Here is a 17,409-nt window from a genome sequence, read left to right on the forward strand (position 1 = left end):
CTCTTGTACTCGGAGGAAAAGAGGGGGTGTACATTGACAGAGCTGGAGAGCCAGACCCCGATGGAATAGGGACAGCTGGGCCCTTGGGAACACCGGCTCCACTGTGTGCCTTGGCTCCTGTGTTGGGACCCCCGGTGGAGGCGTTGAGAGACGCCAGATGAACGTGGGTGGTTCCCAGCTGCCTCCTTCAGGAAGACCTGCAGGCTGGTGAGAGTAAAGACTGCTTAGCCCCCACCCCAGACCCCTCCAACGACAGCCTCCCTCCCCTGGTGGGTCCAGAAGGACAGCCATGCTTGGGACATGGAAAGGAGCCAAGCCCAGAATCATCCCCTCTGCCCCCTACCATTCCTTTCCCTTCTCTCCTGCCTGAAGCTGGAGTCTCCCAGCATGGCTTGGTCTCTCTTCTCCATGCTTGGGTAGAAGGTCTCAGTGTGCCCTTATTTCCTCTAAACTGACTCAGCACAGGCACAGGTTCAGTGGGCTCCCATGCTTTTCTTGTTTGGGAGAGTGATTCTGGAACCTTCCCTCAGCACCCTTGTCTGCATCCTGCCTCCACAGTGGTGTGCTTCCGAGGGTGAGACTGAGTCCCCTCATCCAGGGCGTCTGCTTTCTTTGCCCATTTCTACATGTCACTGAGTGCCTCTCACAGTGGAGTCAGAGCCTCCTGGACACGTAGGCTGCTCACATCAGCCACTCTACCTTCCCAAGAGCCACCGAGGCACAGGAAAGGCTCCTGAGCCAAAGAGGAGGCCTAGGGGTTCCCCACATTATAAGACCCAAGTGCCCTTCAGAACAGTTCAGAAAAGACAGCAGACAGCTGGGTGGTGGTGGCACACGCCTTTAATCCCAGCACTCGGGAGGCAGAGGCAAGAGGATCTCTGCAAGTTCAAGGCCTTCCTGGTCTACAAAGTGAGTTCCAGGACAGCAAGAACTGTTCCACAGAGAAACAGTGTCTCAGAGAGAGAGAGACAGAGACAGAGAGAGGAAGAAGGAAGGAAGGAAGGAAGGAAGGAAGGAGGAAAGGAAGTAAAGGCAGCAGAAGGATCACTCCTTGGGAACCCTGGTCCCTCATTTCTGCCCCTTGCTGACCGAGTTTGGGCAGGTGACATGACAGACAGCTGAGTCACCAGTGTCCCCAGGTCCTTGGGTTTGCCTTATTTGAAGGCTTGCTGTGTGCATGCTCAGGTTCTTTCTGCTGATGCCCCGACCCCTCTCACTGAGAAGGAGGTGTCCAAGAGGGAAAGAGAACCAGAGCCTGGAGTAGAAGTGGGGGCAGGAGAGACCGACAGGTCATGGCAACAGGCGGTCCATGGAAGGAGGAGCATGTCTCCAGAGCAGAGAAGTGAGACTTCAGAAACCAAGAAGGCTATCTTATTCTACCACACTGCCAGGACATCACGTATCTCCTCCATACCTGCTGTGTGCAGCGCCCTACCTAGACCAGCACATCTCACAATCCACGGTCCTGACGATCTCTAATGTTGCCCCCATTTCACAGAGGTGGAAACTGAGGCTCATGGAGTTGAAATCTCCTCCTTGAGGTACATCATTTAAACCCAACTCTGTGTGAGTCTGGAGGCCTGTCAGTGTAGTGGGAAGGTCTGGCCCTTCTCAAGCCCACTCAGAAGACTGACCCAACCCCCATCCCAGGTCTTTTGGGTCCCCAACGATTTGGAAAGCCCTGATGAAAGCAGATGGTGGGGACAGATGGAGGGGAAAGCATCTCGGGGGCTGAGTTACACAAACAAACATTGATAAAGTGATTAAAACCTCAAGCCACCCCTTTCCAGAAAACCCTGCCCACCCAGCTTAGAGCACAGGGAACTGTGACATGAGGTTCCGGGGGGATGGAGGGGTTGGGTCTCCCAGATGCCCTGGGTCTCAACCTCATTAATCCTAGTCCTGCCAGCTTCACTTGGTGCCAGGGACCACCCCCGGACTGGAGCCCAGGGTGGCAGTGCTTCAGAGGGCACAGCCCAGGAGGGGGCGGGGCAGGCCTGGCAGTTCCCCAGGGAGCTGGCCATGAGGAGGGGATGGCTGGGGAGGAGTGGGAAATCCAGCGCTCTGGGGCTGCAGGCCTGGAATCAGGACCAGCAGGGTGGGGGTGGGCATGCCGGATCTGGGGTCTCTCTGGGGAAGCCTCACTTGCCATGGGGGTGGGGCTCAGTCTACCCAGGTCACCCAGCTGCCCACTGAGCAAACTGAATCCTGGGCCTCTATCAGCTTAGTTTGGTTCTTTCCTCCGTGAGGGAGACAGCATCAGCGTCAGCCCTGGAAAGGTAGCTGTGAAGGCGAGGAGCAGCCACACGTGATGCCTAGGTGCCCTGCGCATGGCACAAGCACCTATGTACCTGCACAGAGTACCAAGATAGCAAGAGGCTGGGGCTGGCTGGTACAGCAGCCCTCTACAGAGCAGAGATTTGGGCCTGAACATTCTACTGCAACAACCTGTAGTTGTTGGGCTTAACAGTAGAGGCTGTGCGGACCCCCAAGAAAAACAGAGTTCCTGGGTCAAGGCAGCTGAAGCCAGTTTGGGGGGTGGGGCGATGCTAGCATTACCTCTTTAGACCTGCATTCAAATCCTGCATTGGCCCTTTTCCTAGTGACAGAAAGCTGGCAAAAAATAGTCCTCTGACCTTCTGGTTCCTTCTCTGTGAAACCAACATTTCCAGCTGCTTCCTGGACTCGCTCCCAGAAGCCCACAGACACCCCCGACTCAAGCCAGCCAGCAACCAGCTCATCGCTTTCCACCTCCAGCTCGCCAGGTCTCTGGGTCCTTCTCCGCCCCCAGCAAGCAAGCCTGAGACCCCGCCGTGTCCACCAGCCTCCCTCTGGCTGATCTTGTGTCTGCTGCCTCCTCAGGTCTAGTCCATTCTACAGAAGTGGGCAGGGTCTCTGCTTGCCTCTCAGACCTTCTCACAGCTCCCCCTACTGGGATCAGTTTCTCCAAGTCTGATTTAGCCCTCACTGCTAAATAACCTTCCAGGGGACAGGGACATCTGAGGCTCACACACCCACACCCTCCCACCCACCTTTGTAACTCCTTGCCAGTTCAGAACCTCTGTACCACATGACCAGCCCACCCCCCCAAAATGAAGGAGTCCCTGGCCCTCTCCCAGCCCTAATCTCTGCACATGGGATTGGATGTAGATGGGGGTGGCTGAAGTGACTCTGGCAGCTGGGGACTCATCCTAGCCAGCTCTTGTCCAATACAATAATTGCTCTTCCCTCTGCCACTGTGGGGGGGGGGGAACTACTCTTAGCCAGAGTGTGACAGTCCTTTGCCTGAGGTCACTCAGCTGGGCCAGCTGTCCCCCAGTCACAGCTTCAGATAGGGATCTGAAGAGATAGGATCAGGGCTGACTCAGAGGTTAAGAGCAATGATTGTTCTTCCAGAGGTCCTGAGTTCAATTCCCAGCAACTACATGGTGGCTCACAGCCACCTATAACGAGATTTGGTGCCCTCTTCTGGTGTGCAGGGATACATGGAGGCAGAAGGTTGTGTACATAATAAACAAGTCTAAAAAAAAAACAAACAAAAAACACCGGGATTATTCTTCATTCATGGCCTGGGAACTCCATCTCCCATCCTTTGCGGCTGTCTGCTCTGTCTCCCGCCAGCTCCCCACTGTCTTCCTGGGGACACAGCAAAGGCAATAGTCACTTACAGAAGTAGGGTAGAGACGGGAAGCTGCGTCCTCTAATTTTTTTTCTTGAGGCAGGCTCTCACTTTGTTAGTGAATTCATTGTAACCTCTTGCCTCAGCCTCTTAAGCCCTGGGATTATAAGCATGTGGTACCATTCCCAGCCTTTCCACCTCTGTAACGACACACATTTCTGTAGGAATGATTGACAGCCTGTGTGCAGAGCAAGGGAGATCTCAGTCAAGATAGGAGGAATCAAGCGCTGTTATAATTCCAAGACAGGGCTCATTATGTAGCTCTGGCTGTCCTGGAACTCACTATGGAGACCAGGCTGGATTCAAATTCACAGGGATCTCAAGTGCTGGAATTGAAGGTGTGTACCACCATGCCCAGTTAAGGTGCTGTGGGGTTGTTGTTGTTTTGTTTAAGTTTTAAAATGTATGTTGTGTATGTGTGTGATGTGTGTGGTGTGTGTGTGTGTGTGGTGTGTGTGTGTGTACAGATGCATATGGGTCAGTGCACATGTGGAAATGTGGGGGGACCACTTTGTGAGCCTGGGCTTGTCCCCTTCTACCAGGAATTATCATCAGGCTTGCACAACAATCAATTTACCTGCTGAGTCACCTCATTAGCTGGAGTCAAGACTCTACAGAGTATGATGTGCATGTCTGTAATCCCAGCACTCCAGAGCTGCAGGCAAGGGAGTCAAGATTATCCTCAGCTACGTAGTGAGTTCTAGCCCAGCTGAGATACATGAGACCTTGCCTCAAACACAGTTAAGATTATGGCTGGGGGGATGTGGTTCAATGGTGGCATGTTTGACTAATATACCCAAGATCCTAGGTTCAATCCCCAGCTCTGGGGAGGTCAGGGCATCAAGCTCTTCCCCCTCCCCACCTTTAAAAGTCAAGGTTTTGAAGAGAAAGCCCTTCCTGGACTAGAGACTGCCTCCCAACCAACAGCTCTACCTTGGGGCCTGGCCAATCGGAATGCTAGTTCCAGTATTGATGCCCCAGGTGACCATCTTCCTGGCCAGCTTCTCACAATCCAAGAACATGTTTGAAACCCACCCCCACCCCACTGCCCTGGGGACAGACTCTGTGGAGGAGCATCAATGCCTCCCAGGGGCTCTGCTCACTACAGAACAATCCCATTTCTAGAGTCTTGAGGCACCTGCAAGACGCTGTGGGGAGGGATGCACATGAGGGGCTGCTAGGTGACACTCCAGACCTAGGGTTGACCACACAGGCTAGAGGATGGTGTCCCAGAGAGGGGACAGTGCACACACTCTTCTAGGCTTGCTTCTGCAGCCGCCCACTAGCCTCTCCAATTTTAGAGAATTGGAAACTGAGGCACAAACAGGTCAAGTTCTGTGCCTGAGATTTGCTTAAAGTCTGTCAGATCCGAGGTGACCACTAGCTCGGCCTCTAGGAGCCAGTGAACCAGGTTTCCTGAAAGGAATGAGGGTCTCCCCGGAACTCCAGAGGTACCCAGAGCCCCAGACCCCCAACTCAGGCATCCCCCAATCTGTGTCTCTGTAGGGGAAAACCCAGCCAGCTCTCAATCCTAGCACCTCAAACTCTCTGGAGGCAGGCCTGGGATTGCCTCCTGTTTCCATAGTAACGGCGAACAGAGGGCCTCCTGCAACAGTGTGGGGATACCACAGATACCAGTACCTGCAAGTCCACACGTGCCCTGGGAATCCTTGGGATGTGGCAGCCTCTAGCGCATGTCCATGCACGTGCATGCCTTTGCACAGCATGCATACCCAGGGCTGGGAACGCATGCTCCTGCATAAACACATGAACACTCTTGCATATACAGACACTTACACGGTGACCCAGGACTTTGCCTGCTCACCCACAAACGGGATGGGAGATCATCCTGGTGGGTGTGACCCACTCCCACAGCCACCACAGCCCGTCCTGCTGCAGAGAAGTCTTGGGAATGTAGGCTTCCACTTTTTCAACAGCCACTGCAACACATTTACTGACCACGTGTTGGGGACTGCATATGGCATCTCCTGTAGTCCTCACAACACCATGAGGAGGGGATGGGGGAGCCAGATAAGGAAACAGTCTCAGAGAGGCAAAGTAATTTGCCTGTGGTCACAGTACTGGACTGACTGCATCACAGTTTAAGCATAGGACTGTTGGGCTGCAAGCATTTGGGTTCTTTCACTCATCAGCAGACTCCTCATTGTCAGAGCCAGGAGTACTTATCTTGATACACACACACACACACCACGCATGCACGCACGCACGCACACGCACACACACCACACGGTGGTAGGGATGGGGATGTTACAGTCAGAGGCAGGACAACAGAGGAGACTTTCCAATCAAGACATCAGCAATAATGAGCTCGGGGCTACTTCTGTGGCCTTTGGCTGTTCCTGGAATGAAGGAATGAGGGAGGCAGGGGTCTCATGGGGCTCTCCTTCTAGAAATGGAACAGCAAACACAAGACCTTCTGTGGAGCCACCTGGGGTCACTAGTTGTCCCTGATTATTGTCACCTCATGAAATCCAAGGCAATATCTAACCCCCTGCACTGCTGTGTACGTATTCACAGCTACCGGAGACTGGACACCCAGACAGTTATAGATCAGGCACTTTTGGATGACATAACTGGGACTAGGATGTATGTAGCTTTGTATCAGAGCACCTGACCCGTGTTATGCAGGTACAAGAAATTGGGTTCAGTTCCCGGCAGCACAAATAACAACAATAAGCATGCGGGGTGGGGGCGTGCCTGTTATCTCAGTACGTGATAGCTTCCATATGGTCAGCCTTTAATTCACACTGAAGCCTCACAGAACTGCCTGAGGCCATGGATGGGCCATGGATGTGGTCATCAAGGCTTGGTGACTTATTCACAAGACCATCCCTGGTGCTGGCGGCTGAGGCTTTGGGTTCCCTGAGAACTGCCATCCTGGGTGGTAGCCATCGGCTTCATCTGGAGCTCTTGGTCTCTTGGGGTTTCCTGTTTAGGAAAATGGGGATTAATTATGACCGGAGTGGTCGCCCTCTGCTGGCCATGTCCTGGCTCTGCAGAGCCATCTTCCTTTCTGGGGGAGGCCCTAAGAATAGGCATTGTGAGAGAGAAGTCAGGGTTCCTGGAACCTCCGGTCTTCACTCTGTGTGGCCTTACGCTGTCAGTGAAAACAGGTGTTGAGGTGACCCAGCAAGATAGAAGCTGAGCTGAGAAGTGAGCCCAAGGGCACTGTGCTCATCCGTGTTGAGAACGGGGTCTTCCCATGAACCACCACCTCAGCCCTCCAGCCCCCTAAAGGAACGGGGTCTTCCCATGAACCGCCACCTCAGCCCTCCAGCCCCCTAAAGGGTCTCTGGTCCCACACTCTTGAGAGATGCCGGTGACCATGGTGTTTAGCCCAGAAACTATCTCCCGGGGCAAACTTAGAGCTGATGTCTGAGGCACAGGGCAGGCCGGGGCAGGCTTTGTGAGCCTTGGGTAAGATGGCCAACCTCTCAGAGCACTGTGAAATGGACCAGAATGAAGAATTGAAGAGATTGGGAGAGTGGGGGGCGATGCCTTCACCTAATTACAAGGCTCTTCTTCCCTCTCCTCCTCTGCCTCTCCCTCTTCATCCCTACCATCAGCTCCCCATTCTGGAGTAAATGTGCTTTTCAAGAGGCTGCATTGGAGGCTCAGAGAACCGGAGTGACTGGCCCAGGTCACCCAGCCAGGGATTCCTGGTTTCTGAATCTGGATTGTGACAGCGGAGCCCCGCCCAGATGCCTGTCCCTCCTCCACACCCCCTCATCTCTCCTTTGAGTCTCCTTCTACAAAAAGGAAAAAGGTCTTGGCTACTTCTCCATTTGTCCCTGTCAACTCTCAGATCAATACCATCATTTCTGGCTCAGTCGCGACACCAGCCTCCTGGCCTCTTCACAGGTCTCCTGGTCCCAACCCTGTTTTCCTTGGTCTGCCAGCAGCAGGTAACAGGATCCTTTTAAAATGTAAATCCACCACACCACAGCTCTACTTTGTGAAGCTTCCCATTGCAAGTGGACCAATGGAACCTTCCCCCACACCCTGGGGGCCCAGCTGCCCTCACTTCCTTCCACTTTTGCCAGTAAAACTCTGGTCTTTCTGCTTCTTTCAGTTTCCTGAACATGTTAGACATACTCCTGCCCCAGGACCTTTGCACTTGCTGTCCTGCCGCCGGAGTACTACTGTGATGTGATATACCACCTGCTTCCTGTCCTTCAGTGCTTGGCTCAGGTCCCACCCCTCAGGCCACTCTACCTAGCCCTACTCATTCGGCCACCTCAGCACACTATTTCACCTTTCTCGTAGACCCTGTCAATCTCATGAGGCCAGGCTTGCCTCAAACTCACTATATAGCCAAGGATGATCTTAAACTCTCGAACCTGATGCTTCTACCTCCCTAGTGCTGAGATTGTTAAATGTTGACAATCACGCCCAGTGATTGGCCTCAGTGTACACTGAGGACTAAGCCCAGGCCTCTTGTGTGCTAGGCAGATGCTCTACCAACAGAGCTACATGTCCAGCCCAGCCTCGGAAGGTGTCTCTGTGTGTGTCTATGTGCATGTGCCTGTGCATGTCTCTGTGTGTGCCTGTGTGTGTGTGTGTGTGTGTGTGTATGTCTGTGAGAACCTATGTGTCTGTCTGTCTGTCTGTGTCTGTATGTGTCTGTGGTGTGCATAGGTGGTTTGTCTACCTGTATGTCTGTGCACCATGTGCATGCCTTGTGCCTGAGAAGACCAGAGAGGGCATTGGATCCCCTGGAACAGGAGTTACAGACAGTTGTGAGATGCCATGGGGTGCTGGGAACGGAACTTGGATCCTCTGGAAGAGCAGCCAGTGCTCTTAACTGCTGGACCTCTCTCCTGACCCAGTAACACTTGCTCACGTTTGTCTCACTGAGATGTGAGACCTGTGGAGAGCTTGCCTTGTGCACAGTAAGTGTTGAATGAATGAAGCTAACATAGGTAACCCCATCTTCTTTTGCAAGCTGCTCAGAACAGTCATTCATATCTAGTCTTGTTTTGTTTCCTCCTGGTTTTAGTCCAGGGCCGGTAACTCCCCTGCCTCTCATGAGGTGCACACTGTTTTCCCCTCCCTCCTCTCCATACATACACCCTGTGCTCTCACTTTCTTACCCCTCCCCACCTTTCCCCCTCCTTACTCCTCTAGTCCCCAGCTGGCTCTCAGTGCTCAGTAGGTACAGGCATTGCCTCCTCCTGGTAGCCCTCCCTGCTTACTTCCCAGTAAAGCCTGTCATCTGCCCCTGAAGATCGAGTGCCCTCTGTCTGAAAGCACAGTTCTCTTAGTGCTCTGAGAACATCTTCCTCCTCCCTGATCATGGGAGCTGCTCAAGGACCAGAACCAATCTGGCTCATCACTGGGTCCCAGTACCCAGCTCCGACAGGCTTGACTTGGCGTAGGACCTTAGAAAACATGAGTCTGGACTAGCAGCGGAGGACATAGAGATTAGACAAGGCAGACTGTGCCTCCTGGCTGTACAGCCCACAGCCAACCATTTTCTCCCGTTGAGTGTCAGTTTCTTTATCTATAACATGGGTGTGATGTTCTTGGCTGTCAGCATTGTGAGGATTTTGGAACATGAGAAACGTTGGTGAGTGCTGGGTCCCTGAGCTTTGCCACTGTCCCGGTGAGCACCCAGCCCTTGTGTCCTCTGTAGAAGAATGCCCTGGAGCCCTATCCTAAAAGGTCCTTAGCGGTAAAGGTGTGGGGAGTGACAGGCATTCCAGGTAAGGCATTCCAAGCAAGGATTTTAGACACAGCTCCATAGTTCATTGCCTGTGTGGTCCCAGGCAAGCCAGCAGCTTCGAGTGGAGTTCTTACTTATTGTACCCCAAAGCAATCTCCTGCCTTCTCCTGAGTCTCCCTGTGAGGGTCTAAAAGTTGGGGAGTCCCTAAGTGTCTGACTGTCTTCAGAGTCACGCACATAGAGAAAGAGGGATGCAACCAGGGAAGACAGTTTTCCTCTCCAGACCCTCCCCTTTCCCAGTCCAGCTCATATGTTTGTGCGTTCTTCCTGAGTGTTGTCTGGAACGGGGTACATAACAGGTGCTCAATAAATAAGTGGTGGATGGATGGATTTGTTCTGGACAGTGAACAAACGTTACTGATTTCCTACTGTATTAGTAGCCTTGGCGCTGTGCTAAGGCAGGGACCGGATGGTGTATATAAAGCAAGCAATGCTGACCAACCCCTTCCCAGGCTCCCTCAGGCACCTCTGGGTACCTTCAGTTCCTACTGCCCTTAACCAACTCCTTCTGGGTGCTTAGATTCCAAGCCAGGGCTTCCTCTAGAACTGAGATGATGCCCAAGTCCTTCATAAATCCTGGGAAGGCTACACTGCACGGCCATAACTCTTTAAATTCTTCAAGTTTGCCATGCTCCCTCCACCAGCGACCATCGGCCTTTGCTCCTCGCTCCCAGACAGTGAACGCTGGCTGCCCTATCCCCCTCCTAATGCCCTACATCAGGCTTGGCAGGGGGGTTCCCCAGAACGACCAGCAGGTGGCGTGGAGGCTCCCCTCTCCCCATCATTGGACTATAGGCCACCCAGACCCTCTCCCTCCTTTATCCTCAGCCAGGATAAAACTGGATCCTATGACCTTTATCTGACCCCTCTTTCCTGTGGCTGCTGCAATGGCTAGTAGAGGAGACTCCGGGTTGTTCCTGCAGGGCCCCTGGTAATCTGGGGAAGGTCCCTGGGGGTTAAACTGCAGTTGGTGGGGTGGGGCTGGTAGGGCGGGGCAAGGCAGCAGCTGCCAAAAGAGAAAGAGAAAACCAGAAGGGGTCGGTCCCTGGCTGGGCTACTATCCCAGGCAGGTCCAAGTCCCAACAAGGTCCCAGCCGAGGCTTATCCCCAAGACCGGGTACGTGGCCAAGGAAACGATGGCTCTGGGAGTGGGGGGTCAGCCTGCCCATCATGGCAGGCCTAGGGGTACAGAGGGCTGGACAGTTGTGTTGGAAAGCTCAGCAGAACCCCCTCCCACCTCACTTCCCAGGGGTCTAGGTCCTTGGGGGGGTGGCGTTAGTAGAGGAGTGTTCTGTGGCTTCTTTTGTTTCTTGGTGGGGTTTGCACCAAGTTGTTAGGCCTCTATCTGTGCGCCTCTGTTTCTTAATGGAAAGCCTGAGGGTAGGATGGAAGGCCGTGAAGGTCTTTGTTCACCCTCTTTGGGAAGAGATCTCTGGAAAACCTATGACAAAGCTGTGTCCCACCCACAACCCAAGGGTGAACTTTCAGATGGGAGGGGGATGTTGTTATGACAGAATATGGCCCTTTGTGTCAGGAGGCCAAAGGACTCTGGTCTAGCCTCTGATTGGGGCTTGGGTTAAAGAATGTCACAAGCTGCAGGTTGGGGGCTTTCTGTTGTTCCGTAGCAATTCTCCTTAGAGAAAGGATAGTGGGGGGGGGGGGGAAGGGGTCCTCTCTATCTCTAAGACCATCAAAGGAGCAGACAGAAGGGTGTGTGAGATCAGCATGGCATGTGGTTGTTCCCAAGGCAGTGAAGAAAGGGTTATCAAAGTGCATTAATTAGCCGAAGCTATCTGCCACATCTCCCAGCTCCTAGCACTTTAGAGCCATTAGCTAAATCAATGCTCAGAATGGGCATAGTGGTCCCCAAAGCCTCTGAAAACCACAGCCTCCACCCCTCTGTTCTGGAAGAAGCATGGTTCCAGATTGTTCTTTTAATAATCTAGAATGTGAGCAGTTTTAGAGAGAGATTGGTGCGAAGTCACTCCGGGTAGAGAGTCCGTTGAGTCAAGCAGAGAGAACCTTGGGTTCAGATCGTGACTGTGGAGGGTCCGTGCACAAAACAACTATCCAAATTGCAGTGTCCATCTACATGGAATGCCCACAGCGGAGTGAGAACGAAGTCCCAAATCCAAGCAAGGCCTGCAGAGTATCTGCGTCTAGCAGATGTTCACAGTGCTCTCGAGGGGATTAAAAATAGAAAAAGACTGGCCTGTGGTCTTAGCTATACCTCCAGGGAGCCAAAGGAGACCCTCCTCAGCCTCAATGGGCACATTGAGACCCTCCCCAGAGTTACCCTGTCCGCACCCTACTTACACCCTCAGTGTGTGTGTGTGTGTGTGTGCGTGCGCGCCCGTGCTCGCGCGCCTGGGGTGTGGGCTGGAGTGAGAGGTGGGGCACAGATGGGCATCTCCCAAGCACTTTGTCCTCCCTCTCCCCTGGGGAAGGGCCGGGCTGGGTCAGGACTGGGGCTGGGACTGACTGTGGCGCGGCGCTGCGGCTCCTTGCACCGGCCAGAAAGCGGGAGCCGCGGATCCCCGAAGCCCTTGGTTTTCCGGGCACCGACTGAGTGGGGATCGGGGACAGGAGTGGGGGCGCCCTCGGTCCTAACCCCGCCCCCGCTCTCTCCCCGCAGCGGGGGCGCCCCGCCCCCTGGGCGCCCGACGTGGACGCGGCCGCTGCCGCCGCTGCCGCCGCGCGGGAGTCGCTGTCCGCGGAGCAGATATGCAGGCGGCGCGGGGCGGCGCGGGGCGGCCGGGCCGGGAGGGCCGCAGGCTGGAGTGCGAGCGGGAGCGGCCGCCGGGTGCAGGAGCCGCCATGCCCCCCGGGCCGCCGTGCGCCTGGCCGCCCCGCGCCGCGCTCCGCCTGTGGCTGGGCTGCGTCTGCTTCGCGCTGGTGCAGGCGGGTAAGGGGGCCCGGGGCGGGGGACGGGCGGAGTGGGGGCAGCCTCCCCTCCCACGTTGCCACTGGGGAGTTCTCGGTTCCCTTCCTGCTCCCTGAGGACCTCTTGTGTCACCTGCTTCCTACTCTCTAGCCAGATCTCAGCGCCTCTGAACCTTCTTGACCCCTAGACCTGTCCTTCAGCCACTAACCCTCTTCCCTGGGTTTTAGAGTCTTGTGTCTCCTGATCCCTTCAGGCCATCCTCTAACTCTGGGTCTTTGCCTCAGTCACCTTTTCTGGCCCTGGGAGCAGCTGAGGACACCAGTGCTCCACCTTGGGCCTCCCTCTGTGTCCCCAAAGACCTCTCTCACGGACCCACAGGCAGACGCACCTCTCTGTACAGGAGCGACCATGAAGAGAACTGCAGTGGGGAGAGGGGGCTAAGCCTGCTACAATCAGTGTCTGGCTCACCCCATGGGGCCCTGCCTCCCCAAATCACCCCGATCTGTCCCTCCCAGCGGCTTCTGCCGCCTCAGTCTCCAACCATCTCTTTCCTTGCCCTGCTTCTGTGTCCGTGTCTGTCTCTAATGCTCCACTTGTCTGCTCTCTGGTTCTGTGACCGCAGCCACCTGTCTGTGTCCTTCTGTCCCTTTCCATCTACATGTCTGGCATAATCCTAGGGCCTTGAGTTCACTCATCTAAGTGGGATGGGGTTACTGCTCAGGCCCAGGGCTTCCAATCAGAACACCTGCGCTCTTGAGAGACACAGCCCTCGTGTGACTCTCCTCTCCTCTTCCAGAAGGTCCTTCATTCCTGTCCTATTCCCTCATTGTTTTCCCACTTTCTCTCGGAAATTTCCCCCATTCATCTTCTTCCTTCACCCAGAAGGCCTTGTCGTATCTTGGTGACTCTCCACTGAGCAGCCGTGTCCTGAGTGCCCCTAACTTCCTCCATCCCTGTCACTTGGGGTCCCATGGACTATGAAGAGACTCACATAGACCCTTGCCCTTAGGAGCACTCTGCCCAGCTCACCACAATTCGGGGTTGCCTCTGTCCCATGCCAGGGCTCAGCCCCTCCTGGCTCTTCATCCTGGGGTCTGTCTCCCTCCCTCAAGGTCGTTCACTTGATAGTGTGCTCTATAGAAAGAGCACTAATCGGCTTCTGCAACTCCGTTCAGCTATCCCCCACCTCCAAACCTCACCATTCATCCACTAGATCTTGCTCCGTTCAGGTCCAGGCCTATCAGTTTTACCTAAGGACCCTTGGTTTGGCCAGTCTATGGCAAGCATGAATTTCCCTGTCAGTCTCCAGGAGCCTGAGGCCCCTCAGCCACTGAGGGACTGAGAGCCATGTGGCCCAGCTGATGCCTTGGAGTCCCTTTCCCTCTCCACATAGCACATCTCATTTAGAGTGGGCCTGGGCCTCAGAGCAGGGCATGCTCAGGCTCAGGCGCCTCCCTGCCCTGCAGACAGCCCCTCGGCCCCCGTGAATGTCACCGTCAGGCACCTCAAGGCCAACTCTGCAGTGGTCAGCTGGGATGTCCTGGAGGATGAGGTTGTCATCGGGTTTGCCATCTCTCAGCAGGTAACCCTTGAGGGTGCTTGGAGGGAGAGGGCATATCAACATGGTGACAGAAAACCAGATGCATATGGTGTAGAATGCCTGTAATCCCACAACTCAGGAGGCACGGAAGAAGGATTGAAAGTTCAAGGCCAGCCAGGCAACACAGCAAGACCCTTGTCTTAAAAAAAAAAAGGAGAAAAAAAAAAAAAAGTGTCTGTCCAGGACAGAGGGTGATGGTAGGGAAACAGAAAACAGAAAAGGAAAAGAAACACAGGACGAGATATGGGTGACAAGTTGTACATTTGGCTTAGAATTGTGGTCACAGAAGGTCCATAGTCAGTGGAGACGCATTCAGGAGATCTGGGCTGGGACATGGGAATCCAGAAAATGGGTCTGACTGCAGACACAGAGGAGTTTAGGACACCCTGGCATCCTCAGTAGCTGTGTGGCCTTGGGTAGCATCCCAACCTCTCTCAGCCTGTTTCCTTAGCTATGGCAAAAATGATGCCCAAGGTGACAGGATGATGATGCACATGAAAAGGACATGTCACCGCAGGGGGTGGGCAGAAGAGGGTTGGTGCCTGCACACTGACATACCAAGCCCTGCCCCCCTTTAGAAGAAGGATGTGCGGATGCTACGCTTCATTCAGGAAGTGAACACAACCACCCGATCATGTGCTCTCTGGGACCTGGAGGAGGACACAGAATACATCGTGCACGTGCAGGCCATCTCCATTCAGGGCCAGAGCCCAGCTAGTGAGCCTCTGCTCTTCAAGACCCCACGGGAGGCAGAGAAGATGGCCTCTAAGAATAAAGGCAAGCAAGCACGGCGGGGGAGGGTGTGTGTGTGTGTGTGTGTGTGTGTGTGTGTGTGCTAGAGTCCCATGGTAAGGGCAGCTGAGCAGAGCAGGAGGGGAACAAAATAGCTCAAAAGACATGTGAGGAGGTTTGCTTTAGTCTCCCAACAGGAGACTGGTGTGTAAACTTCCTCCTTTGGGAGGAGCAGCCTTCACGATGCTCCTGGAACTCTTTACGTTGGGTGTCTTGGTATTGGTTGAGGCACTTCTGGTGGCCTTAGCCCTGGAGGAATGGCTGGGGAGGCAAGGAGCCCAGGACTAGCTACTCTCTCCCCACAGATGAGGTGACCATGAAGGAGATGGGGAGGAACCAGCAGCTGCGAACAGGCGAGGTGCTGATCATCGTCGTAGTCCTCTTCATGTGGGCAGGTGAGTCAGGCTTCCAGAGCCTTCTTCACCGACCCTTGAGGAACCGAGGACCCCAACCAGCCATCACCAAGGGTGAGGGGCTTGGAGATGTCTAGGAGGGGGTGAAACTCCTAAATCCTGTCTTTGGCAGCTCTGAGAGCTAAATCTGACTCCTTCTCTAGTCCCCTGTACCCAAACACAAAATAGTTAGTACGATTTTGTAAGCCTTGGGTGTGCTTGCCTTTTTCCTTGAAGACGTGATCCAGCCTCCTATGGTGGCCATGTTCACAGTCAGTGTACCTTTTGGCTCACAGACTGACTTAGGGTAGTGCAGCTTGTGAGAGTGGGTGAATGTTGGGAATAAAGGGTAGAGAGGTTGAGGGCTGGAGTCTTTTGAGGGATTTAAATACCATACTCAAGCCTGATTACCATGGTGGTGGAGGGAAGAGTGTTGGGGAAGCATTTAGGGGGTGTTTCTTATACACATAGGAAAACAGGTCCTTGAGAAAAGGCAGGAAGGTGAGGGTTAGACAAAAGAGGAGGTTTGAATATGGTACATTATTAGGCTTGGCACAGACAGTGTTTACATAATCACAATGCTATAAACAGAAATTTAACCCAAAACTTGTGGTGAAAGTCTGTTAGGATGTTGGAGAGGGAAATAGCAGTTGTTGGGCTATGCTGGGAAGTTGAGAGCTATTTGAGATGGATCAAGAACAATATAGAGGCAGAATGGGGACCATTTCTTCAACGGGAGTTAGTGTGAATACTATCCACATGTTACTAGGTCAATAGTAGACAGTAAGCAGGTTCTGTGTATCACGTCCTGCCATACCGACACGTGACCTTGAGTTACTGACACTCTCACCAGTATGTTCCCTTGTGCCCTGGAGTGAATAATAATAGGTTGGAGTTGTAAGGATCAAGAGAGACTGAATATGTCAGTGCACACAGCACAGGGCCTGGCACAGACTCAGCAAACATCTTTATCGGTCCCGTGGTAGCTGTCAGAGGTTTAGACAGGGTAACAGGGAGACATGATCAGATCCATGCTGCGGGAGGGCCAGCCTGGCAGCATGAAAGGAATGGCTAGTGGCCGGGTAGGTGGGAAAAGGAGCCAGTGGCCGGAAGGAGGTTGTGGCAGCATAGAGGCCATGTGGAGAGGGATGGGGCAGGAGAGAACTCAGACCCAGGCCTCTGACTGCTCCTGCCTGTCTCCCCAGGCGTTATAGCCCTCTTCTGCCGCCAGTATGACATCATCAAGGACAATGAGCCCAATAACAACAAGGAAAAAACCAAGAGTGCGTCAGAAACCAGCACACCAGAGCACCAGGGTGGAGGGCTCCTCCGCAGCAAGGTGAGGGCAACACCTGGGCTTCGTGGGTGGTCCCGTGCCTTAAACATTTGTAGTCCCTAGACTGCAGAAGGGGTCAGCTCAGGGCCTGGCATGGCAGCAGCTAGGCAAAGCCAAGCTTGGCTGCTGCCTGTGTGACACAGGGGACACTGCAAATTGATTTTGGATCCTCGCCTTTTGCAGGGTGCCAAGGGCCAGTGGTGTTTTGTTTTGTTTTGGTTTTTGTAAAGACAGCCAATGGGAACAGCAGAGTTCCTGGTTCATGTGGAGGGACAGCATGTGTAGGGGTGATGCACCTGGGGTGGTGTTTTTCATCTCTCCCTTTATTTCCTCGTTTATGAAAACAGATATGAAGCCTTTCCAGTGCTTGCTCTGAGCAGCTCAGAAGACAGTAGAGAATGTGAGAGGACCTCACTGTTCTGACAATGACTATCTGACAAACATCTTGCCCTCTCTGCGTCTCCTCCCCCGTCCATCCTCTCCTATCATCGGGCTTTACTATCTTCTCTCTTGGCTTCTTTCTGATGTCTTGTCCTGAAGCCTCTTATTAACCCCTAACTCCAGGAGCATCTCCACAATGTCAGTGCTGAGGCTGTTCTCAGAGAGAACTGGAGAATGTGAGAACCAGCCAGAGGGATGTCTTTGCTGGGGTAGACTGGGTGCCGGAGTTCTCGGCCTGGCCACTCATCTTGATTGTGTGTGAAAGGGCAGAGACTTCCAGGAAAGGCCATTCTTTTCTCCCTGGGAGGGACAAGAGCCTGGCGTTTAGGCTGCAGCCCTGCTGGCCCTTCCGTCTTCTGCCGTTTTCCATCTTGCAAGAAGTCTATTCAACCAGTTCTGCCACTTCTCTTGTTTGTTCCCTTCCCAGTTTCCAAACAAGCCCTCAGTGAACATCATCAAAGAGTGGCTGGCCCCATCTGCAGGGGAAGGGTTTCGTTCTCTTGGTCCCTGCATCCTTCCTGGGCACAGGGTGAAAGCTG

The 17,409-nt window shown here is 53.9% G+C and overlaps 1 protein-coding gene across 1 annotated transcript; it reads left to right on the top strand.

Annotated features, from left to right (window-relative positions):
• Positions 1-11,848: 11,848 nt before the first annotated feature.
• Positions 11,849-16,954, top strand: Fndc5 (fibronectin type III domain containing 5). Its single transcript, XM_051188874.1, has 6 exons — positions 11,849-12,330; positions 13,776-13,891; positions 14,488-14,686; positions 15,007-15,096; positions 16,299-16,432; positions 16,777-16,954. The coding sequence occupies exons 1-6, from the start codon at positions 12,150-12,152 to the stop codon at positions 16,780-16,782; spliced, it is 726 nt and encodes a 241-aa protein (XP_051044831.1). The 5' UTR covers positions 11,849-12,149; the 3' UTR covers positions 16,783-16,954.
• Positions 16,955-17,409: the final 455 nt, after the last annotated feature.

The sequence above is a fragment of the Phodopus roborovskii genome, unplaced genomic scaffold, assembly GCF_943737965.1.
Source record: "Phodopus roborovskii unplaced genomic scaffold, PHOROB, whole genome shotgun sequence".
Lineage (NCBI taxonomy): Eukaryota > Metazoa > Chordata > Mammalia > Rodentia > Cricetidae > Phodopus > Phodopus roborovskii.